This window comes from Ranitomeya variabilis, chromosome 6 (genome assembly GCF_051348905.1).
Source record: "Ranitomeya variabilis isolate aRanVar5 chromosome 6, aRanVar5.hap1, whole genome shotgun sequence".
Taxonomy (NCBI): domain Eukaryota; kingdom Metazoa; phylum Chordata; class Amphibia; order Anura; family Dendrobatidae; genus Ranitomeya; species Ranitomeya variabilis.
This window is the reverse complement of record NC_135237.1, coordinates 148,134,928-148,161,313: the sequence shown is the minus strand read 5'-3', so window position 1 is coordinate 148,161,313 and position 26,386 is coordinate 148,134,928. Positions and strand designations below refer to the sequence as shown.

The following is a 26,386-nucleotide window of genomic DNA, read 5'->3' as shown; positions in this document are numbered from 1 at the left end:
GAGAGTCAAACCCTGCATACATCCCAGGAAACATGAGTCAGAGGTATGATGTCATACTTATCACCTAGTTGGGCAAGTTTTTGTTGTTTTTCAGATTACCTTCACTTGGTTCCTGTGGGGTTGCATCAAGTGCTTGCCAGCCATCATATCCACTGGGAAGGTCTGGTCGTTTCATCCATACATCATTCCACACATGGAAGTTCCTAGAACAGACAAGTTCCGGATAAATTTAGTAATTCTAAATTAATATGTGTAATATGGACGATGATCCATTCCTATATATTTCATTTTGTAACTGTAGATGTATATTTCATAGACATATATAAAACACTTTGCCAGTAACTTGATAGCTAATGACTAGCAAACTTACCAATCAAATAAAATCATTTAAAGGTATTTTGCAAGGCTCTAATATTAATGGCTTATTCTTACAATACACCGTCCATTAAATTTTGATAAGTTGAGGGATCCGACTCCTGTTGGATTGCTGCATTCCTGTTTTATTTTTGTATATAGAACTAGATGCACATTGAGGGCTCCAGGCTTCAGCACATGTAGGGATGAGCATATGTGCCCAATGATACTTGGTTATCACTCGAGTATCACAGTGCTCGGATATATGGTACTTGTAAGAGTGTGTCGGAATCAATTCACTTGCATCCCTTCCTGATAAAATGGGCACATTTTAAGTATAACATGGTTCATTATGTGATGACATACAGAGGCGTATCTAGGGGGGAAGCCGGGGCACGTGCCCTTGGTGCAGCCGGCAGGGGGGCACAGTCAGGCCGCCTAATGCGGCGGTCCGCAGTGTCTCCCCCGGCGGCTGCATTCTGCCACCCCCCAGACTGACAGCCGACTGTTCTCTGTGCCGACTGTCAAGCTGATAGCCTGGAACAGAGAAGCTGCAGTGCGCCCGCACTTCCTCTCACACAGACAGCAGCGCCGCTGGATGATGTAATCATTCAGCGGCTGGCTGTACCAGAGAGAGGAAGGCGACGGTGAAGCTGCAGCAGAGCGGTGAGTGAGTGTGTGTGTGTGTGTGTGTGTGTGTAAATGATAGGGCAGATGGGGAGAAGGCAGTGATGGGGTGATGGAGAGAGCAATGATGGGGATGGTGGGGGAGGAGGAAATGATGGATGTGGTGGGATGGGCAATAGTGGGGTGGTGGGGGAGAAGGCAATGATGGTGGTAATGGAAAAGACAATGATGGGAGTGGGGGGAAGTAGGCAATGAATGGGGGTGGTGGAGGAGAAGGCTGTGATGGAGGTGGTGGAAAGGACAATGATGGGGTGGTGGATGGAGAAAGCAATGATGGAGGTGGTGGAAAGGGCAATGATGGGTTGGTGGGTGGAGAATGCAATGATGGGGCTGGTGGAAAGAGCAATAATGGGGGTGGAGGAAATGATGGAGGTGGTGGAAAGAACAATGATGGGGGTGGTGGGGAGAATGCAATGATGGCGGTGATGGAAAAGACAATAATGGTGGTGGTGGAAAAGACAATAATGGTGGTGGTGGAAAAGGCAATAATGGGGGTGGTGGGGTGGTGGGGAGGAAATGATGGAAGTGGTGGAATGAGCAATGATGGGAGTGGTGGGGGGAGACAATGATGGGGTGGTGGGGGAGGAGGAAATGATGGAGGTGGTGGAATAGGCAATGATATGGGGTGGTGGGGTGAAAGGAATGATAGTGGTGGTGAAGAGGGCAATGATGAGGTGGGGGAGAGGACAATAATGGGATGCGGGGAGAAGAGGACAATGAGGGGGGTGGAAGATTGGGATGGTAGGAAGGGGGACTTTGTTATGATTCGGTGACCTTGGAGCTGCATGAGACTTTCTCAGGAGAAGTGGAATCTGTACTGACCGCAAACCCTGAACTTAACACCGCAACTAGAAGTAGCCATGGGGTGTGCCTAACAAAACCCTAGACACCTCGACACAACCGGAGGACTAAATACCCCTAGAGATGGAAATGGGAAAACTAACTTGCCTCAGAACAGACCCCCAAAGGATAGGCAGCCCCCACAAATATTGACTGTGAATAGGCGAGGAAGGACACACACAGGCAGAAAACAGATTTCAGCAAAAGAGGCCACTCTAGCTAAATAGGGAAAGATAGGACAGAATACTAAGCGGTCAGTATTAAAAACTCTTCAAAAATATCCACAGTAGAAAATACAAAAGTTCCACAACTAAAGGCATGGAATGTATATCTGCCACTCCTGAGAATCCAACCAGACTGAGAAAATACTGACACAGTCTAAGCTGGACAAAAAAACAATGAACAGCACAAAACTATTAAGCACACGAAGCACGTGTGCAAAAAAAGACACAAAGCCAGACACTTATATTTGCAGATATAGCAGCTAGGCAGATGAAACCAGGCAAGGACATAACCTCCAAAAACAATGGACAACTGGCAATGACTAATGAATCCTGCACGCCTAAATACCCCAGTCAGAACTGCAATCAGCGGACACACCTGACCAGGGCTGCAATCCAGAGACAACTGCATTACCATCTACGACCACCGGAGGGAGCCCAAGAGCAGAATTCACAACAGTACCCCCCCTCGAGGAGGGGTCACCGAACCCTCACCAGAGCCCCCGGGCCGATCAGGACGAGCCAAATTAAAAGCATTAACCAGCATTAATCGGCAGCATGGACATCGGAGGCAAAAACCCAAGAATTATCCTCCTGGCCATAACCCTTCCATTTGACAAGATACTGAAGCCTCCGCCTCGAAAAACGAGAATCCAAAATTTTCTCAACCACATACTCCAACTCCCCATCAACCAACACAGGGGCCGGAGGATCAACAGAGGGAACAACGGGTACCACATATTTCCGCAATAAAGATCTATGGAAGACATTATGGATAGCAAAAGAGGCCAGAAGCGCCAATCGAAAAGACACCGGATTAATAATCTCAGAAATCCTATAAGGACCAATAAACCGAGGCTTAAACTTAGGAGAAGAAACCTTCATAGGAACATGACGAGAAGACAACCAGACCAGATCCCCAACCCGAAGCTGGGAACCAAGACCCCGACGACGGTTAGCAAAACGTTGAGCCTTCTCCTGAGACAACACCAAATTGTCCACCACCTGAGTCCAAATCTGCTGCAACCTGTCAACCACAGAATCCACACCAGGACATTCAGAAGGCTCAACCTGCCCAGAAGAAAAACGAGGATGAAAACCAAAATTACAAAAAAAAGGCGAAACCAAAGTAGCCGAACTAGCCCGATTATTAAGGGCAAACTCGGCCAATGGCAAAAAGGCCACCCAATCATCCTGATCAGCGGACACAAAGCATCTCAAATAAGTCTCCCGGGTCTGATTAGTTCGCTCGGTTTTGCCATTTGTCTGAGGATGAAATGCAGAGGACCAATTCGCCACATCAGCGCCTTTCTTTGTCAAATCGGTCAGGGGTTTAACCACGCTGGAAAAGTTAGCAATGAAACGTCGATAAAAATTTGCAAAACCCAAAAATTTCTGAAGGCTCTTTACGGACGTGGGTTGAATCCAATCATGAATGGCCTGAACCTTAACCGGATCCATCTCAATAGATGAAGGAGAAAAAATAAAACCCAAAAAAGAAACCTTCTGCACCCCAAAGAGACACTTAGACCCCTTCACAAATAAAGCATTGTCATGAAGGATCTGAAACACCATCCTGACCTGCTGCACATGAGACTCCCAATCATCAGAAAAAATCAAAATATCGTCCAGATATACAATCAAGAATTTATCAATATAATTCCGGAAGATATCATGCATGAAAGACTGAAAAACAGATGGAGCATTAGTGAGCCCGAACGGCATCACAAGGTATTCAAAATGGCCTTCGGGCATATTGAATGCAGTTTTCCATTCATCACCCTGCTTAATACAAACAAGATTATACGCCCCCCGAAGGTCAATCTTTGTAAACCAACTAGCCCCCTTAATCCTAGCAAACAAATCGGAAAGCAAGGGTAAAGGGTATTGAAACTTGACCGTGATCTTATTCAAGAGGCGATAATCAATACAGGGTCTCAAGGAGCCTGTTGTGAACTCTGTTTTCGGGCTCCCTCTTGTGGTCACAGGTGGTATTGTGTGAGTTTTGTTTTTGGGCTCCCCCTGGTGGCTTTGTTTGTTATCCTGCGGGTCTGTAGATGGATCAGCTGCCTCGTTATTCACTAGGGAGGTTCCTATTTAGCTCTGCTACACCTCCACTTGTTGCCGGCTGTCGATGTATTCAGTGCTATTCTGATTACTCCTGACTATCTTCGTTTTCTGTCTCTTCATGAGAAGCTAAGTTTCTGTTTGATTATTTTTTGCTCATCAGTCTGCAATATGATTTCTGTGTATGATGAGTTTAGTACAGCTTGCTAATATGTGATTTCTTGCTGCTGGTAAGCTCTGGGGTACGGAGTTGCTTCCCCCGCACCGTTAGTTGGTGCAGGGGCTCAAGCAATCTCTGCGTGGATATTTTGAATAGGGTTTTCTATTGACCGCACAGTTCCCTTCCTATTTTCTGCTATCTAGTGTTAGCGGGCCTCATTTGCTTAATCTATTTCATCTCTGCGTTTGTGCTTTCCCCTTAACTCACCGTTAATATTTGTGGGGGCTTTTCTATATCTTTGGGGTCACTTCTCTGAGGCAAGTGAGGACTTTACTTTCCCTCTAGGAATAGTCAGTTTCTCAGGCCGTGAAGAGACGTCTAGGATTTCCAGGTAACGTTCCACGGCTACCTATAGTTGTGTGCGGATAGGATCAGGTTGCGGTCAATCCAGTTACCACTTCCCCACAGCTAGTCGTCGGTTTAGTTACTTAGCTAGTCAGACTTGCGATCCTTGCCACTAGGATCATAACAGGAGCCATCCTTCTTAGCAACAAAAAAACCCCTGCTCCCATTGGTGAAGAAGATGGACGAATATGCCCTTTCTCCAAAGACTCCTTAACATAACTCCGCATAGCGGTATGTTCAGGCACAGACAGATTGAAAAGTCGACCCTTAGGAAATTTACAGCCTGGAATCAAATCAGCCGGCCCATAAAGTGTTAATTGCATGGCAGAAGCAGGAGAAGAGAAGGCTTGAGTAATTTTTTTTTTTTTTTTTCTTTTTGCTGCCGTGTCTCTAGCTGCTGTGTGTCTAGCTTCTCTCCTCCTCTTAATCTTGGTGTGGCTCTGAGTTCAGCTGCTGACATGGATATCCAGAGTTTGGCTTCCAGTGTAGATCATCTTGCTGCAAGGGTACAAAGTATTCAGGATTTTGTTGTTCACAGTCCTATGTCAGAGCCTAGAATACCTATTCCGGAGTTGTTTTCGGGAGATAGATCTAGGTTCCTGAATTTTAAGAACAATTGCAAATTGTTTCTTTCTTTGAAACATCGTTCCTCTGGTGATTCCGTTCAGCAAGTTAAAATTATTATTTCTTTCTTGCGTGGCGACCCTCAAGATTGGGCCTTCGCATTGGCGCCAGGGGATCCTGCATTGCTCAGTGTGGATGCGTTTTTTCTGGCCCTTGGATTGCTCTATGAGGAACCTAATCTTGAGAACCAGGCTGAAAAAGCTTTGCTGGCCCTCTCTCAGGGGCAAGATGAAGCAGAGGTGTATTGCCAGAAATTTCGGAAATGGTCGGTGCTTACTCAATGGAATGAGTGTGCCCTGGCTGCAAATTTCAGAAAAGGTCTTTCTGAAGCCATTAAGAATGTCATGGTGGGGTTCCCTACGCCTGCAGGTCTGAATGAGTCAATGACTCTGGCCATTCAGATTGATCGGCGTTTGCGGGAGCGCAAACCTGCGCACCATTTGGCGGTGTCTTCTGAACAGACACCTGAGTCTATGCAATGTGATAGAATTCTGACCAGAAGTGAACGGCAAAATTATAGACGGCAAAATGGGTTGTGCTTTTACTGTGGTGACTCAGCTCATGTTATCTCAGCGTGCTCTAAGGGCACAAAAAAGATTGATAAATCTGTCACCATCGGTACTTTACAGCCTAAGTTCATTTTGTCTGTTACCCTGATTTGTTCCCTGTCATCTTACCCGGTTATGGCTTTTGTAGATTCAGGTGCTGCCCTGAGTCTGATGGATTTGTCATTTGCCAGGCGCTGTGGTTTTGTTTTGGAGCCTTTAAAATTCCCTATTCCACTAAGGGGAATTGATGCTACACCATTGGCTACGAATAAACCTCAGTACTGGACGCAAGTGACCATGTGCATGACTCCTGTTCATCAGGAGGGGATTCGCTTTCTTGTACTGCATAATTTGCATGATGTTGTCGTGTTGGGTCTGCCATGGTTGTAGACTCATAATCCAGTCCTGGATTGGAAAGCAATGTCTGTGTCAAGTTGGGGTTGCCAGGGAATTCATGGCGACGCTCCTGTGGTGTCAATTGCTTCATCCACTCCTTCTGAAGTCCCTGCGTTTTTGTCGGACTACCAGGATGTATTTGATGAGCCCAAACTCAGTTCTCTACCTCCTCACAGGGATTGTGATTGTGCTATAAATTTGATTCCTGGTAGTAAGTTTCCTAAGGGACGACTTTTCAATTTGTCAGTGCCGGAGCATGCTGCTATGCGGAGTTATATAAAGGAGTCTTTGGAGAAAGGACTTATTCGCCCCTCCTCCTCCCCTCTTGGTGCGGGGTTCTTTTTTGTGGCTAAGAAGGATGGTTCCCTGAGACCTTGTATTGATTATCGCCTTCTAAATAAAATCACGGTCAAATTTCAGTATCCTTTGCCATTGTTATCTGATCTGTTTGCTCGCATTAGGGGGTCTAGTTGGTTCACCAAGATAGATCTTCGTGGTGCGTATAACCTTGTGCGTATTAAGCAGGGTGATGAATGGAAAACTGCATTTAATACGCCCAAAGGCCATTTTGAGTACTTGGTGATGCCTTTTGGACTTTCTAACGCTCCTTCTGTCTTTCAGTCCTTCATGCACGACATCTTCCGCGAATATCTGGATAAATTTATGATTGTGTATCTGGATGATATTCTGTTTTTTTCTGATGATTGGGAGTCCCATGTTAAGCAGGTCAGGATGGTGTTTCAGGTTCTGCGTGCCAATGCTTTATTTGTGAAGGGCTCAAAATGTCTTTTTGGAGTCCAGAAGGTTTCTTTTTTGGGTTTCATTTTTTCTCCTTCTACTATTGAGATGGACCCAGTCAAGGTTCAGGCTATTCATGACTGGACTCAGCCTACATCTGTTAAGAGTCTTCAGAAGTTCTTGGGTTTTGCTAATTTTTACCGTCGCTTCATCGCTAATTTTTCTGGTGTTGTTAAGCCTTTGATGGATTTGACCAAGAAGGGTTCTGATGTGACTAATTGGTCTCCTGCGGCTGTGGAGGCCTTTCGGGAGCTGAAGCGCCGGTTTTCTTCGGCTCCGGTCTTATGTCAGCCAGATGTCTCTCTTCCTTTCCAGGTCGAGGTTGATGCTTCTGAGATTGGAGCGGGGGCTGTTTTGTCGCAGAGAAGCTCTGATGGCTCTGTGATGAAGCCATGTGCTTTCTTTTCAAGAAAGTTTTCGCCTGCCGAGCGGAATTATGATGTCGGTAATCGGGAGTTGTTGGCTATAAAGTGGGCATTTGAGGAGTGGCGACATTGGCTCGAGGGAGCTAAGCATCGTGTGGTGGTCTTGACTGATCACAAAAATCTGATTTATCTCAAGTCGGCCAAGCGGCTGAATCCTAGACAGGCTCGTTGGTCGTTGTTTTTCTCTCGTTTTGATTTCGTGGTCTCGTACCTGCCTGGTTCGAAGAATGTGAAGGCTGATGCTCTTTCTAGGAGTTTTGTGCCTGACTCTCCTGGAGATTCAGAGCCGGCTGGTATCCTCAGAGAAGGGGTGATTTTGTCTGCCATCTCCCCAGATTTGCGACGAGTGCTGCAGGAGTTTCAGGCGGATAGACCTGACCGTTGTCCACCGGAGAGACTGTTTGTCCCAGATAGATGGACCAGCAGAGTTATTTCCGAGGTTCATTCTTCGGTGTTGGCGGGCCATCCTGGAATATTTGGTACCAGAGATTTGGTGGCCAGGTCCTTTTGGTGGCCTTCCTTGTCGCAGGATGTGCGTTCCTTTGTGCAGTCTTGTGGAATTTGTGCTCGGGCTAAGCCTTGCTGTTCTCATGCCAGTGGCTTGCTGTTACCTTTGCCTGTCCCGAAGAGGCCTTGGACGCACATTTCCATGGATTTTATTTCAGATCTCCCTGTCTCTCAGAGAATGTCTGTCATCTGGGTGGTGTGTGATCGTTTTTCTAAGATGGTCCATTTGGTGCCTTTGCCTAAGTTGCCTTCCTCCTCCGAGTTGGTTCCGCTGTTTTTTCAAAATGTGGTTCGTTTGCACGGGATCCCTGAAAATATTGTTTCCGACAGAGGATCCCAGTTTGTGTATAGATTTTGGCGGACCTTTTGTGCTAAGATGGGCATTGATTTGTCTTTTTCGTCGGCCTTCCATCCTCAGACGAATGGCCAAACCGAGCGAACTAATCAGACCTTGGAAACCTATTTAAGATGTTTTGTTTCTGCTGATCAGGACGACTGGGTGACTTTTTTGCCATTGGCCGAGTTTGCCCTTAATAATCGGGCTAGTTCTGCTACTTTGGTTTCGCCTTTTTTTTGTAATTCGGGGTTTCATCCTCGTTTTTCCTCGTGTCAGGTGGAGCCTTCTGACTGTCCTGGAGTGGATTTTGTGGTGGATAGGTTACATCAGATTTGGGATCATGTGGTGGACAATTTGAAGCTGTCACAAGAGAAGGCTCAGCGCTTTGCCAACTGCCGTCGCTGTGTGGGTCCCCGACTTCGCGTTGGGGACTTGGTGTGGTTGTCTTCTCGCTTTGTTCTTATGAAGGTGTCCTCTCCTAAGTTCAAGCCTCGGTTTATCGGTCCTTATAAGATTTTGGAAGTCCTTAACCCTGTGTCATTTCGTTTGGACCTCCCAGCATCGTTTGCTATTCATAATGTGTTCCATCGGTCGTTGTTGCGGAGGTATGTGGTGCCTGTGGTTCCTTCGGTTGAGCCTCCTGCCCCTGTGCTGGTTGAGGGAGAATTGGAATACGTGGTGGAGAAGATCTTGGATTCTCGTATTTCTAGACGGAGGCTTCAGTATTTGGTTAAGTGGAAGGGCTATGGTCAGGAGGATAATTCCTGGGTTGTCGCCTCTGATGTTCATGCGGCCGATTTAGTTCGTGCCTTCCATGTGGCTCACCCTGATCGCCCTGGGGGTTTTGATGAGGGTTCGGTGACCCCTCCTCAAGGGGGGGGGGTACTGTTGTTTACTCTGTTTTCAAGCTCCCTCTTGTGGTCACAGGTGGTATTGTGTGAGTTTTGTTTTTGGGCTCCCCCTGGTGGCTTTGTTTGTTATCCTGCAGGTCTGTAGATGGATCAGCTGCCTCGTTATTCACTAGGGAGGTTCCTATTTAGCTCTGCTACACCTCCACTTGTTGCCGGCTGTCGATGTATTCAGTGCTATTCTGATTACTCCTGACTATCTTCGTTTTCTGTCTCTTCATGAGAAGCTAAGTTTCTGTTTGATTATTTTTTGCTCATCAGTCTGCAATATGATTTCTGTGTATGATGAGTTTAGTACAGCTTGCTAATATGTGATTTCTTGCTGCTGGTAAGCTCTGGGGTACGGAGTTGCTTCCCCCGCACCGTTAGTTGGTGCGGGGGCTCGAGCAATCTCTGCGTGGATATTTTGAATAGGGTTTTCTATTGACCGCACAGTTCCCTTCCTATTTTCTGCTATCTAGTGTTAGCGGGCCTCATTTGCTTAATCTATTTCATCTCTGCGTTTGTGCTTTCCCCTTAACTCACCGTTAATGTTTGTGGGGGCTTTTCTATATCTTTGGGGTCATTTCTCTGAGGCAAGTGAGGACTTTACTTTCCCTCTAGGAATAGTCAGTTTCTCAGGCCGTGAAGAGACGTCTAGGATTTCCAGGTAACGTTCCATGGCTACCTATAGTTGTGTGCGGATAGGATCAGGTTGCGGTCAATCCAGTTACCACTTCCCCAGAGCTAGTCGTCGGTTTAGTTACTTAGCTAGTCAGACTTGCGATCCTTGCCACTAGGATCATAACAGGAGCCATCCTTCTTAGCAACAAAAAAACCCCTGCTCCCATTGGTGAAGAAGATGGACGAATATGCCCTTTCTCCAAAGACTCCTTAACATAACTCCGCATAGCGGTATGTTCAGGCACAGACAGATTGAAAAGTCGACCCTTAGGAAATTTACAGCCTGGAATCAAATCAATAGCACAATCACAGTCCCTGTGCGGCGGAAGAGCACTGGACTTGGGCTCATCGAATACATCCTGAAAATCAGACAAAAACTCTGGAACTTCGGAAGAGGAAGAAGAGGAGATGGACATTAACGGAACATCATTATGAACCCCCTGACAACCCCAACTAGTCACAGACATAGACTTCCAATCCAACACAGGATTATGTACCTGCAACCACGGAAAACCCAGCACGATAGCAGCATGTATATTATGCAACACCAGAAATCGACAATCTTCCTGTTGGGCTGCGCCATGCGCATGGTCAACTGTGTCCAAAACTGGGGCTTATTTTTAGCCAGAGGTGTAGCATCAATGCCCCTTAAAGGAATAAGGTTCTGCAAAGGCTGCAAGGGAAACCCACAACGCTTGGCAAACTCTAGGTCCATTAAATTCAAAGCGGCACCTGAATCCACAAACACCATAACAGAAAATGTTGACAATGAGCAGATCAAGGATACCGATAACAGAAATTTAGGTTGTACAGTACTGATGGTAAATGAACTTGCGGTCTTCTTTATCCGCTTAGGGAAAACTGAAATAACATGAGAAGATTCGCCACAATAATAACACAACCCATTCTGACATCTGAATCCTTGTCGTTCTGTTCTAGACAGAATCCTATCACACTGCATTGGCTCAGGTCTCTGCTCTGAGGACAACGCCACAGCGCGCACAGTTTTGCGCTCCCGCAAGCGCCGATCAATCTGAATGGCTAGAGACATAGAATCACTCAGACCGACAGGCGTGGGAAACCCCACCATAACATCTTTTACGGATTCAGAAAGACCCTTTCTGAAAATTGCCGCCAAAGCATCATCATTCCATTTAGTCAACACAGACCATTTTCTAAATTTCTGACAATACAATTCTGCCGCCTCTTGACCCTGAGACAGGACCAACAAGGTCTTCTCCGCTTGATCCACAGAATTAGGTTCATCATATAGTAATCCTAAAGCCTGCAGAAAGGAATCTACATTAAGCAAAGCTGGACTCCCAGATTCCAGGGAAAATGCCCACTCCTGTGGATCGCCACGCAGCAAGGAGATAATGATTTTAACCTGCTGAATGGAATCACCAGAGGATCGAGGTCTCAAAGCAAAAAATAGTTTACAGTTGTTTTTAAAACTCAAAAATTTAGATCTGTCACCAAAAAACAAATCAGGAGTAGGAATCTTCGGCTCCAACACAGGAGTCTGAACAATATAATCAGAAAATCCCCGCACCCTAGCAGCCAGCTGGTCTACACGAGAAGCCAATTCATGAACATCCATGCTAACACAAGACTCCTCAGCCACCCCAGGATAAAGAGGGAGGAACAGGCAAAACAGACTACAGAAAAAAAAATGGCTCAACACCTTTCTTCCCTTCTTCTGAGATGCATTTAACTCATTCTTGGCCAGTTGTACTGTTATGATTCGGTGACCTTGGAGCTGCATGAGACTTTCTCAGGAGAAGTGGAATCTGTACTGACCGCAAACCCTGAACTTAACACCGCAACTAGAAGTAGCCGTGGGGTGTGCCTAACAAAACCCTAGACACCTTGACACAGCCGGAGGACTAAATACCCCTATAGATGGAAATGGGAAAACTAACTTGCCTCAGAGCAGACCCCCAAAGGAGAGGCAGCCCCCACAAATATTGACTGTGAATAGGAGAGGAAGGACACACACAGGCAGAAAACAGATTTCAGCAAAAGAGGCCACTCTAGCTAAATAGGGAAAGATAGGACAGAATACTAAGCGGTCAGTATTAAAAACTCTTCAAAAATATCCACAGCAGAAAATACAAAAGTTCCACAACCTAACTAAAGGCATGGAATGTATATCTGCCACTCCTGAGAATCCAACCAGACTGAGAAAATACTGACACAATCTAAGCTGGACAAAAAAACAATGAACAGCACGAAGCATGTGTGCAAAAAAAGACACAAAGCCAGACACTTATCTTTGCAGATATGGCAGCTAGGCAGATGAAACCAAGCAAGGACATAACCTCCAAAAACAATGGACAACTGGCAATGACTAATGAATCCTGCACGCCTAAATACCCCAGTCAGAACTGCAATCAGCGGACACACCTGACCAGGGCTGCAATCCAGAGACAAAAAAAACACCAGAACACAGGCATGCTTACCTGTTCAAGGCCTCCAACAATTGCACTACCAAGCAGCCAATTCCTGATTGTAGGTTGGCTGCATCGGTATTATTTGCACCTGTGTTGTTTGCTATCTTTACTTGGGCCTGGTGCACCCTGGGTAGTGCAATTGTTGGAGGCCTTGAACAGGTAAGCATGCCTGTGTTCTGGTGTTTTTTTTTTAGTTTAGTGGAGGTTTTCCTCCAATGGTGTTTTTTTAGATTAGGACTGCCAAGATACAAGGACCCTTGACGTGGGTTGGCAGCTTCAATATTGTGGCCATAATATCAACCAATACCTTGCATACATTGTTATGTTTTTGGTGCACTGTACATTTTTCCAGGGTGCGCCTGGGCCCTAGATGGCTCTGTACACTGTGGCCTCTGTTCACACAGGATGCATCATGGTTAGCCCGCTATATTTATGGCGTCATTAATAGGCTTTTCACCATATACTTTGCAGTCCTGTGTGAACATGCCACATACAGACTATTTTTTTGCATGGGTGCTCCAAGCAGCCAATTCCTGATTGTAGGTTGGCTGCATCGGTATTATTTGCACCTGTGTTGTTTGCTATCTTTACTTGGGCCTGGTGCACCCTGGGTAGTGCAATTGTTGGAGGCCTTGAACAGGTAAGCATGCCTGTGTTCTGGTGTTTTTTTTGAGTTTAGTGGAGGTTTTCCTCCAATGGTGTTTTTTTCTGCAATCCAGAGACAACTGCATTACCATCTACGACCACCAGAGGGAGCCCAAGAGCAGAATTCACAACAGGACTTATAATGGACTTAGGAACAGGGGGAGGTGGAGGAAGACATTATTATCGCTTATTATGTCTAACACAGTCCCTTAGTATAGAGTGTACGTACTTATTATGTACAGCGCCACCCTTAGTTACATAGTAGTGGGGGTCATATTTTTTACAGAGAATATAGTGAGTGGCAATTTTTTATTCAGGAGCATTATAATGACACTTCTATCTTTTAGGGCATCATGTGGAGATTTTCTGCAAAAGAGCGGAGAAGATGGAGGTCTGCAGAGACGAGCTGTGGATGAGAAAACTCATCATGGGGTCTGGACAAGATGAAGAAAAGAAGGAGAACGACTCCAGAGACGACAACATCTATATGGTACCTGGATGTAAATGTTATTTGTGATACTAACTAATTCTCATGTTTTTATTTATGGTAGGAGCATTAAAGGGGTTGTCCAGGTTTGTAATGTGCCTGCAGTCATTCTTTGTGACTGCAGACTTCTGACTTCTCACAGTGCCCACTGCACACTGTCAGGATTCTCTCATGCTGGCGATTTACATACATGCGGTCATGTGATGACTAGACGTGTGGACTCACTCAATGAAAATGAACTGAGCGAGGTCAGACACGTCTAGTCAGAATGTGGTCAGAACAGTATACAAATCGAATGCTTGTGCTGACATGACTGTCCACCGGCAAGGGAGAATCCTTAGGGTATGTGCACATGTTGAGGATTAGGCTTAGGAATTTCTGGTGCAGATTCTGCTTCTCTTGGCAGAAAATGCAGGTGCGGATTTGTCGCATTTTTTGTGCGGATGTTGTGCGTTTTTTGTGTGGATTTGCTGCAGATTTTTTGCAGATTTACTGTGTTTTTTAACCCCTGCGGATTTCTATAATGGAATGGGTACAAAAACGCTGCAGATCTGCAAAAAAAAAAGTGACATGCTACTTCTTTTAATCCGCAGCGTTTCCGCATGGAATTTTCCTGACCATCTGCACAGCGGTTTTTTTTCTCATTGATTTACATTGTACTGTAAATCAATTGCGGATCTGCAGCGTTTCTGCACCGCAAAAAACGGTGCGTATCCGCAGGAAATCCGCAACATGTGCACATAGCCTAAAAGTGTGCAGTGCATTAGTTGTGAGAATTCAGAAGCCTGCAATGTCAGGATTCAGCTCATATGCGACGTTCATACTTGAGGTCCTGTGACAACGAGCTTCTCTTCTGCTTCTCTCAGTTTTTCACTGAACATTGAGAGCATTAGGGAGAGGAGCTTGTGGGTACATGACTAAGTGTGCAAATCCCATATGTCCTTGGGGGATTAGGCACCAAACTGAATTCTTGCCCTGAGTGCCGAATACCTAGGATACACCTCTGATGACATACGTGTAATATACAGTTGTGTATTTTTATAAGACTAGGGGAAGAGTTAGGAAACTAGAGGGTGAGTGTAGGAATTAGTTAATGTAGTAAGAAGGGTAAGGATTGGGTTTGTTACAGTGGGGGGCACTGTTGTGCAGGAAATTAGATATGATCAGAATAGAAGCAGTTAAGGTTATGAGGGATTTTCAGTGTACACCATTGTTCTCAGCAGCGATCCGGCTCGTCAAAGATTGTTCCAGGGGTCTTTCGCATGCTGTTCTCCTTGCATTCAGCACTTTTCCCATCCATTCCAACATTTTCACTGCCTCCAGACCTCTTTGTAGGGTCAGCCGAAAAAAGCTCAGATTTCCCATTGACTCCTATTATATTCGTTACTCGAGAATTAGGAATTGCTCGGTTTGAGCAACGAGCACCCGAGTATTTTAGTGCTTGCTCCTCTCTAAGTATTCCCATGGCAGTTAGAAGGCTTTGTTAAAAAAGTTTGAGCAATAATGTATATTATCATGTGAACCTGCCATAGATACCATATGCAATATAAAAAAATAAGAGTATAAGGGTATGTTTCCATGTTGAGTATTTGCTGCTGATTGGACGCTGCGTACAGCCGCAGCATCTAATCCGCAGCGGCCAGATGTTACAGCATAGTGGAGGGGATTTTATGAAATCCCATCTCCACTATGCATGCAGGGCCGCATCCGGCTTCCCTGCATAACCAGACATGTGGCGCGTCTTTTTAGACCTCAGAATGTCTATTTATCTTGCGGAGACTCTCAGTCTCCGCAAGATAAATATCACCGTTCTATGTATTGCACGCGGTGATTCCGGATGTGTTCAATGAACACATCCGGAATCACCGCGTGTACAAAAGCCAGCAGCGCTTTGGACGGAGCTGCGTCTAAAGCGCTGCCAATCCGGACCGTGGAACCATACCCTTAAGCAGGGCCAGACTGGCCATCTGGCAAATGCCAGAAGGGCCTGTCTGGTCATGGGCCGCCTTGTCTGCTACGTTGTTAACAGAATCGGTGTTCTCAAGACACCCATACTGTTAAGAGTTGTGATGGAGCACAAAGTCGCTGACTCCGTCAGTCACCCCAGCGTGCCACGGGTATCATTAGAAATATTGGTCTTGTAGTAACGCTTCCTTTTCTTCATCCAGGGTAATATTAGTAATATGTCCCATCTGGTGCTTGGGGACGGGGAAAACATGGGCCTGTGTGATTTCAAATGCCAGGGCTGAATTTCAGTCCCAGTCCGTACCTGCCCTTAAGAGTACACCAGAGCAGTGTGTCATTATTTTGGAAGCACTTCTCTTACCAAATGGAATCAGTGCAGAATTCATCCATCTTTTCTCCATTCTCATTCATGTAAAAATCAATCTTAAGATTCTCCTCAGTATCATGAGCTGAAGAAAAGTTAGTGATACTTCTTGCTGGGATCCCAATGCAGCGCATAACTATTTCAGGGAAAAATAAAAAAATTAAGGGACTTATCAGGTTAAATTCATCCCAGCCCCAGAAATAATTAAGATGGATTGTTAAATAAAATGGTGGAAAATAATAATAGCAATAATGAGCTACCATTTATTGTAACAAATTAGATATCAGATTCGATAAGGGTTTCCAAAGCCTTTACATTGAAGATCCTTAGAAGAGCCCATCAATGTTTTATCAAAGGGGTCTGAACCACAGAAACCCCTCCTACCGGCCAACATAACTTAATGCTCCAGTTCATGTTTTAATGTTTTTCTATCTTGGGTTTTGTATGTGTATGTGGCTCAGTCACATTCATTTGAATTGAGCTGAGCTACAGTACCACTAGGCATCAAGTCTCCTATGCATGAGCATCTATATAACCGCATGCCATCTTACCGGTAGTCTGTCAACAGGTGTTTGCTACCCAACTGGAAAGAAGCATAATTTATAGGTATAGACCCTGATTGCAGCGATGTATCATATGTAATATGCAGTTTTGATGAAATCACTGTTTTACCTGCTGCATATCTATGCGTTACCTGACTGCAAAGCTCTGTATAATCTTGCCTACACCACTGATTGACTGCTTTATGCCCAAGAACAGTGTACACAAAGCTGTCAATCAATGATGTGGGTGGGTTTATACAGAGGTCCTGAATATGGAGGACCACATAGGAGCAGGTTTCCTCTAGTTATAATCTCCTGTTGATAAAACACGGATTTCATTGAAATTACAGCAGGGAGCCCATTACTAACATATTGCTGGAATCAGGGTATCTGTCTCTACATTATGATAATCTCTAATTAGGTGGTAAAAACCTGGTATTAGATTCCCTTTAATATTATAAAGTCTTTTTTAGACCAGCCATGGGTCTTCTGATCATTGCCCCACAGTCTTATAGGTATAAATGAGGCATTTAGGTTTGAGCAAGGAAATCCATGGTCAGTCCATATGTCGTGGTCTGTAAGACACAGATGTGTGAAACTGGCCTTAGGCCTCTTTCACACTTCTGTCTTTTTGTTTCAGTCAAATTTCGTCGCTTTGTGAAAAAAACGGATCCAGCAAATGTTTCTGCTGGATCCATTTTTTTCTCATAGACTTGTATTAGCGATGGATTGTGATGGATGGCCTTCCATTTCATCCGTTGTGCGCTCGATCCATTGTAAAATCGCTGTCCATCGGGCGTAGAAAACGCACATAGAAATGTTTTTTGTGTACGTCGGAAAATCGCTGACCATCAAAAGACAGAATCCGGTGAAGGAACTGAGCATGCCTGGAAGAATTTCCAGTCAGGGAAATTCTCTCTCCCTTTTTACTATTGATGCTGCCTATGTAGCATCAATAGTAAAAGGATATAATGTTAAAAATAATAAAAAATCGTGATATTCTCACCTTCCGGCGTCCCCCGCAGCCTTCCCGATGGTTGCAATGCTCCCGGCAGCTCCCTTTCCCAGTGATGCCTTGCGACAATAACCAGGTTATTGTCACAAGGCATCACTGGGAACGGGAGCTGCCGGGAGCATCGCGAGCATCGGGAAGGCTGTGGGGGACGCCATAGGTGAGAATATCACGATTTTTTATTTTTTAAATTATTTTTAACATGGGTTGTGTTGTGTATGTGTTTTCGCAGCAAAAAAACGCGGCAAAGACGCACACAGAACGTGTGCACATAGCCTTAAATTCTGGCAACAACTGCCTCGACTGATCCTTTAAAAAAATCGGACCACTGCATCAGTTTTTTGCAAACTGCACAGGATTCGTCTTTTCAACATTTTGACGGATTGTGACTGATTGTAAAAAACGGAAGTGTGAAAGAGGCCTTAGTCCTACCTAAACTAATCTATGAGATCAACAATGCATGTTGAATTTAAGGACCATTTACAGATAGAGATGCTACTTTAAAAAAAAATCCCATATCTAAAACATATTTAAATCATAAGCAGTAGATCGATCCGGAGCCATCCAACAACTCCTCAAGAGGGGACCGTTTTGTTAACACCTTCTGACTGAGGGATATTGTGGTGCTAAACCAAATGAGTAATGGCAGTGCAAAATTCAGGGATTGAAATAGTTGCTCTCGCAATCCCATGAAAACGCTTTTATTCAAACCTTCATAAAAACATGGATGCAGGAGGATAAGTCTCATAACTAACTGTCCAACCTATCTCATATCGTGGACCTGTGTGGTCCATGCTCGATTAATGGTAACATAAAATTAATAAAATCATTTTTTCATGTTTTTGGCTTACTTGTTGTCACAACTCCGGAGAATACCCAACACTGGCCAAACAGAACAGGCCTTTTAGTTTTGTAATAATTCTGTATAATGGCAGTGCTTCCTGTCCAGGAGGTGGGAGAACATCCTGCAGAATAATTTCCTGACCAATTTCCTGTCAGTACTCCATTGTCATCTTGTGAATTAATCTAAGGAAAGTATACCGGTGGTCAGTTCTGGCATGGCATGTCCGTAAAGATTACAGTGATGCATAAAAAGAGTTAGAAAACTGGGCAACCTACTAATCCTGTAATATCGTAATAGCACTTTAAATAAGTAGAATATTAAATAGAATAATAGTTCAAAAGCTAAGCATCCAACATCTGTATTAGGCTACGTTCACATTTGTGTTGTGCGCCGCAGCGTCGGCGACGCAACGCACAACGCTAATGTGAACGCATGCACAATGCTGCTTTTTGCGCCGCATGCGTCCTTTTTTTCATTGATTTTGGACGCAGCAAAAATGCAACTTGCTGCGTCCTCTGCGCCTGGACGCGGGCGCCGCAGTGACGCATGCGGCGCAAAACGCAAGTGCGACGCATGTCCATGCGCCCCCATGTTAAATATAGGGGCGCATGATGCATGCGGCGACGCTGCGGCGCCCGACGCTGGTAGCCTTACATGTGTGACAGATAGAAGCTGCACTGTTGATTTAGAATCATCCCTCACAATAGGGGTTAAAATGGTTATAGCAGACAGGGAGTGGTTAGCTTGGCCCTAGGGGATACTGGGAAAGTCCTTAGTGTGTCCTAGACATCAAAGAGTGAGGTGTGTGTTAGAGAGTCTCCTGTCAAATGGAACTCAGATAAGCTGTTTAGACCAGTTCTATCAGGGAACTGACACTGTGTGTAGAGAAGTTATATGAAAAGAGAAGTTTTATGTGAAGAGACTTTCATATATGGTAATGAAGTATTGCATGAAGAGAAGGGATTCTGTGTGAGGAAAAGAAGCTTGAATAAAACCCCTGTGATAAGCTTCAGATCAGAACTATGTCATAGCTGTGTGCCTGTAAACCATTACTTTCCCTCTACTGTGAAGAATTATAAGTAATGGTCACCCTGAGTAAGATTTCCCCAGTATTCCAAAGAGAACTCATGTTTCCTTTATATAGCCCTCATATCCTGAGTGGCGTGCATGCAACACATGGAAAAACAACTGCCTCTTAAAGGGTTATCTCATGACATACATTTATGGCATGTCATAAATGTCAGCTTTTCATTTTTATATACACAATGAAGATCTCCAAAATCTTAAATCTGGTGTAAAACATACTAAAGCTGAGAATTTTCTTGACAAAATGACAGGGTCCCTTCTTGCTGCTGGTTTGAGCCCACTACGGTCAAGAAGAAAGAAGCAACAGTCCAACACGTCTTCTTCATACTAAAAATAGAAAGCAAATCATAATAGACACATGTTGTGGATAAAACTCTATTCCCATCACGCACTGTTAATTTTTCAGTTTTATTATTTTTTTTAGAGAGAGTTGTCCACTACCCGGACAACCCTTAGGTTTACTCCCAGTTAAATAATAACACTTACACTCTCCTCCAGTGACGATGCCATTCTAGCATTGCGGCACTGATTCCCCCTGAGCTCACTTGACATTATGTCATGTGATCCCTGTGGCAATCATGCTTTACCCTCCTTTCCTATGGACATAATTGACATCCACAGGAAGTGAGAGGGCAGCAGCAGCTTTCACTTCCTTCGGATGTCTTTATTCCCAACACCTCCGATAGGGCACAGGCATGGGAGGTGAGTAGAAGTGTTATATTCTATTTGCAGAATTCAAAAAGAGTTGTCCAAGTACTAGACAACCCTTTTAAAGTCAATTAATGACCTCCCTACTGTGTGAGGCTCTGCTTTGCTTGCATTGGATACTCTGTTAGGAGTCTCCATTAGTGATACCAACAGTTTTACCTGGAGACATAGCTTGCAGCTTTTCAGAACACATTAATACAAGTCAATAGATTTAAGGCTGGTTTCACGTATGGCTGCGTACATCCTCTGTTAAGCTCTGCCTAAGTGCTGCCTCCTTCTGCATGTGTCCTGCGCCATCCTGCGTACCTATCTTTAACATTGGGTACGCAGGAACATGCGTTGTATGCGGATGTGTCTGAATGCGGCGTTTTGAAGTGCCCGCTGACCGTACGGGAACACAACTTTTTGTTTTTTAGCCCTTTCCACCCCCTGCCAACTCCAGCTCAAAAATATTTCCCAGATTTATACATTCCTTAACCAAGAATCTGCAAAAACACTAGTGCATGCCATCATCATCTCCCGCCTTGACTACTGCAACCTCCTGCTCTTTGGCCTCTCTTCTAACACTCTTGCACCCCTCCAATCTATTCTAAACTCTGCTGTCTGACTAATCCTCCTGTCCCTTCACTATTCCCCGGCCTCTTCTCTCTGCCAATCCCTTCACTGGCTCCCCAATGCCCAGAGACAAAACCCTAACCATAATATACAAAGCCATCCACAACCAGTCTACTTCCCTCTTATCTCCTCTTTCCATAATTGCATGGAAGATTTCTCCCATACTCTGGAACTCTCTTCCCCCAACATATCAGGCTCTCGTCTACCATGGATTCCTTTAAAAGAAACCTGAAGACCCACCTCTTCTGACAATCCTCACTCTACTATACCTCGGCACAACTAACTCTACCCTCATCTACTGTATCCTCACCCATCCCTTGTAGACTGTGAGCCCTAGTGGGCAGGATCCTCTCTCCTCTTGTACCAGTCGGAGTCACCGGACTTGTATTGTTCATGATTATTGCACTTGCTTTTTATTTTTTTACCCTTTTCAAATGTAAAGCGCCAAGGAATAAATGGCGCTATAATAATAAATAATAATATGTAGCTAAACTCACCTTATGCCGTTTCTATGCTCACATATATGACATATGGGGATAATGTTATGAGGTAGGGTGTAGAATATCATTCTTCAACCTGAACTACAAAGCTTGCCTAATTGATATATAAATAAATATGGCTTATACATAATGCATAATTTAAATTCCTGTTTAAATAATTTCCCCAGGGTCCAAACATATTCTTAGCATCACAATCCATAGAGAATGTTCTGCTTCAATTCTACAATAGAATAAAAGCACAGATTTTTTCTTTATAATGAGAAAAGCCACTGTCATGTTCGGCACAAGATTGCCAAACCATTACTGAAATCTACAAGTTAAATCAGGAATCAGTCTTTTCTAAATCATCTAATATAAAAAAATTAAGCAGTGCATTAAAATGTCAGAACATTAGGGCAGCTTTTACCGGCAGTGTATAGAAAGAATGAGGCTGCTTTGTATTACTAAAGAATTGATAATTCGGCTTACTATCCCTTTCGTATTAAAGGACACAATCCCAACAACTAAAAGTTGCTTTTATGATTTTTTAAAGGTTGTCCTCTTTGCACAATCCATTTGTTTTATAAGGGCTCATTTCCACTTGAGAGCAAAAAAACGGTCCGTAATCTGGACCGAAAAAACGGATGAAAACTATGCGATTGTCATGCGATTGTCATGCGAGTTCAATGCGATTTTTAATCGCACCATCCGTTTTACATCTGTATGACATATGTATGCAATCCGTTTTTTTTCTCTGCAACTATTTTTATCAAATTATTTACAGGACCATTTACAGTGTTCTATGCCACAGAATGGTAATGTATCCGTAAAAAACGTACGGAAAATGGATGGTCCGTATTCCGTGCGTTTTTTTTCTCGCACCCATTGACTTGCATTGGCGAGTCTCGTCCGAGACTCGCAGCAAATCGCAGCATGCTGCGATTTTTTTCTCAGTCCGATTTCGGCTGAGAAAAAAAATCGCAAATGAAAAGACACCTATTGAATAACATTGGTCCGAGTGCAATCCGATTTTTTATCGGATTGCACTCGTCCGTTTCCCTCGCAAGTGGAAATGAGCCCTAAGGGTCCTAATCTAATACGCTGATAACAATGTCCCACTGCTAGGTTTTACACAATCCAGCTTAAATGGCAATTTGTCATGTAATCTGAGAGCAGTATATTGTAGAGACAGAGACCCTCATTCCAGAGATGTATCACTTACTGGCTTGCTTGAGTTTTGATAAAATAATTGTTTTATCAGAAGGAGATTTTCTGTAGAAAACTAGTAAACTAGCTGCCACATAGTCCACCATATTCTTGAGCTCTGCATAACCCCGTCCCTACCACTGATTGCCAGCTTCCTGCCTATGCACAGAGTATACAGAAAGCTGACAATCTGTGTTGTGGGTGGGGCTATACATGGATATGCAGCAGATAAAACAGTGATTTCATCAAAATTGCAGCAATCCGCCCAGTGACACATCACAGAAAACAGAGTCTCTGTCCCTATTTCATGCTGCTCTCAGGTGCGAAGCAAAACCTGAGGACAGATTCCCATTAATCAGCAAAGAAATTGTAAGGAAGCGTTAGATTTCTCTGCAGCAGGAGAAATTAGATGCTACACTTTTTTCACTAAATAATGCACTAACATGCTGGTTCTAAGGGAGCAAGAGGGAGCATTTATAGATAATTCCTCAAGATGTTGAATGGGTGACCCTCATTCCCTTCCTATTACCTAAGAATTCCCTAACAAAGTACTGTATTTAAAATTAGCTTTCTAGACAAGCTTTATTTATCTTTGTTATCTTTGTTTACCTTATTTTTAATAATTATATTAAAATAATCTCTGGAGGCAGATTCTTGTGCAGATCAGTGTGCAGCCCATAATCCTGAACAGCTCATTTACATATAATAAAAACAGAGATTTCTCTGGAATAAGACGTCAGGTTGCAGATATCAAGGTATCATGTTATTCAGTTTCCTATGACCTGCATACCCATATACATAGCTTCAGAAGTTTGATCCTACTAAAATACTCCCTTTAACCCCTTAGCATCCAATGACGGATATATCTGACATAGTTAGTAAGGCCGAAAAAAGACATTTGTCCATCCAGTTCAGCCTATATTCCTATATTCCATCATAATAAATCCCCAGATCTACATCCTTCTACAGAACCTAATAATTGTATAATACAATATTGTTCTGCTCCAGGAAGACATCCAGGCCTCTCTTGAACCCCTCGACTGAGTTCGCCATCACCACCTCCTCAGGCAAGCAATTCCAGATTCTCACTGCCCTAACAGTAAAGAATCCTCTTCTATTTTGGTGGAAAAACCTTCTCTCCTCCAGACGCAAAGAATGCCCCCTTGTGCCCGTCACCTTCCTTGGTATAAACAGATCCTCAGCGAGATATTTGTATTGTCCCCTTATATACTTATACATGGTTATTAGATCGCCCCTCAGTCGTCTTTTTTCTAGACTAAATAATCCTAATTTCGCTAATCTATCTGGGTATTGCAGTTCTCCCATCCCCTTTATTAACTTTGTTGCCCTCCTTTGTACTCTCTCTAGTTCCATTATATCCTTCCTGAGCACCGGTGCCCAAAACTGGACACAGTACTCCATGTGCGGTCTAACTAGGGATTTGTACAGAGGCAGTATAATGCTCTCATCATGTGTATCCAGACCTCTTTTAATGCACCCCATGATCCTGTTTGCCTTGGCAGCTGCTGCCTGGCACTGGCTGCTCCAGGTAAGTTTATCATTAACTAGGATCCCCAAGTCCTTCTCCCTGTCAGATTTACCCAGTGGTTTCCCATTCAGTGTGTAAATGGTGATATTGATTCCTTCTTCCCATGTGTATAACCTTACATTTATCATTGTTAAACCTCATCTGCCACCTTTCAGCCCAAGTTTCCAACTTATCCAGATCCATCTGTAGCAGAATACTATATTCTCTTGTATTAACTGCTTTACATAGTTTTGTATCATCTGCAAATATCAATATTTTACTGTGTAAACCTTCTACCAGATCATTAATGAATATGTTGAAGAGAACAGGTCCCAATACCGACCCCTGCGGTACCCCACTGGTCACAGCGACCCAGTTAGAGACTATACCATTTATAACCACCCTCTGCTTTCTATCACTAAGAACCTAACCCTCGAAATTATTGCACACACATCAGTGCATCAGCAATACAAAGGGTACAATATGCGCTCCAATCTCGGAGTGTTTGAGCACAACCATATATCACACAGTTGTAACCGTCAGCTGCCCCCACATGTCATATGGAGATGCAGTATTTGAACATAACCCAAAGGTTTATATGTCCATGAGCGATCGCATACCAACTGCCCCCACCTGTCATAAGGAGATGCAGAAAAATGCGAACCAATGCCAAAATAATTGGAACAATCTCACCTCGGACCTTCCTGTGATATGGGTGAGAGCTCCCGTGAAAAACAGCATCCAGAGGGGGGGGGCTATAATTCTGGCCACACATCAACCCGTCCACACTGTTCAAGCGAATAATCTGGACCCCATAAATCACCGCATGTTTCCCTACGCGTTTCGTTATGATAAACTCATCAGGGGAAAATTATAGAGGGATCCCCACTGATTCCGTGGAGTATCCGTAACAAAGGGGTATATCGGCATATCGATGATGCCGATATACCCCTTTGTTACGGATACTCCACGGAATCAGTGGGGATCCCTCTATAATTTTCCCCTGATGAGTTTATCATAACGAAACGCGTAGGGAAACATGCGGTGATTAGTGTTGAGCATTCCGATGCTGCAAGTATCGGGTATCGGCCGATACTTGCTGTATCGGAATTTCCGATACCGAGATCCGATATTTTTGTAATATCGGATATCGGTATCGAAACAACATTAATGTAAAAAGGTGTAAAAGAAAGAATTAAAATAAAAAAAATCGCTATACTCACCTCTCCGACGCAGCCGGGACCTCAGCGAAGGAACCGGCAGCGTTGTTTGTTTAAAATTCGCGCTTTTACTTGCTTACGTGAATTCCCGGCTTCTGATTGGTCAGGGCGGCCATGTTGCCGGGACGCGGACCAATCACAGCAAGCCGTGACGAAATTACGTCACGGCTTGCTGTGATTGGTCCGCGTCCCGGCAACATGGCCGCCATTAACCAATCACAAGCCGTGACGTCACGGGAGGCTGGACACGCGCTTATTTTGAAAAGCGCGCGTGTCCAGCCTCCCGTGACGTCACGGCTTGTGATTGGTCACGGCGCCATATTGCCGGGATGCGGACCAATCACAGCAAGCCGTGACGAAATTACGTCACGGCTTGCTGTGATTGGTCCGCGTCCCAGGAACATGGCCGCCATTAACCAATCACAAGCCGTGACGTCACGGGAGGCTGGACACGCGCTTATTTTGAAAAGCGCGCGTGTCCAGCCTCCCGTGACGTCACGGCTTGTGATTGGTCACGGCGCCATATTGCCGGGACGCGGACCAATCACAGCAAGCCGTGACGTAATTTCGTCACGGCTTGCTGTGATTGGTCCGAGTCCCGGCAACATGGCCGCCCTGACCAATCAGAAGCCGGGAATTCACGTAAGCAAGTAAAAGCGCGAATTTTAAAGAAACAACGCTGCCGCTTACAATCGCCGAGGTCCCGGCTGCGTCGGACAGGTGAGTATAGCGATATTTTTTATTTTAATTCTTTATTTTACACATTTATATGGTTCCCAGGGCCTGAAGGAGAGTTTCCTCTCCTTCAGACCCTGGGAACCATCAGGAATACCGTCCGATACCTGAGTCCCATTGACTTGTATTGGTATCGGGTATCGGTATCGGATTGGATCCGATATTTTGCCGGTATCGGCCGATACTTTCCGATACCGATACTTTCAAGTATCGGACGGTATCGCTCAACACTAGCGGTGATTTATGGGGTCCAGATTATTCGCTTGAACAGTGTGGACGGGTTGATGTGTGGCCAGAATTATAGGCCCCCCCCCTCTGGATGCTGTTTTTCACGGGAGCTCTCACCCATATCACAGGAAGGTCCGAGGTGAGATTGTTCCAATTATTTTGGCATTGGTTCGCATTTTTCTGCATCTCCTTATGACAGGTGGGGGCAGTTGGTATGCGATCGCTCATGGACATATAAACCTTTGGGTTATGTTCAAATACTGCATCTCCATATGACATGTGGGGGCAGCTGACGGTTACAACTGTGTGATATATGGTTGTGCTCAAAC

The 26,386-nt window shown here is 44.5% G+C and overlaps 1 protein-coding gene across 1 annotated transcript in view; it reads right to left on the bottom strand.

Moving 5' to 3' along the window:
* Window positions 1–26,386, bottom strand: part of TGM4 (transglutaminase 4) — a 101,561-nt gene that overhangs the window by 21,583 nt on the left and 53,592 nt on the right. Inside the window, exons 6-9 of the mRNA XM_077269101.1 lie at window positions 19,558–19,665; window positions 18,260–18,434; window positions 15,852–15,990; window positions 100–203 (exon numbers count right to left, since the gene is read on the bottom strand). Coding sequence (XP_077125216.1) covers window positions 100–203; window positions 15,852–15,990; window positions 18,260–18,434; window positions 19,558–19,665 — 526 coding nt within the window. The remainder of the gene's footprint in view (window positions 1–99; window positions 204–15,851; window positions 15,991–18,259; window positions 18,435–19,557; window positions 19,666–26,386) is intronic.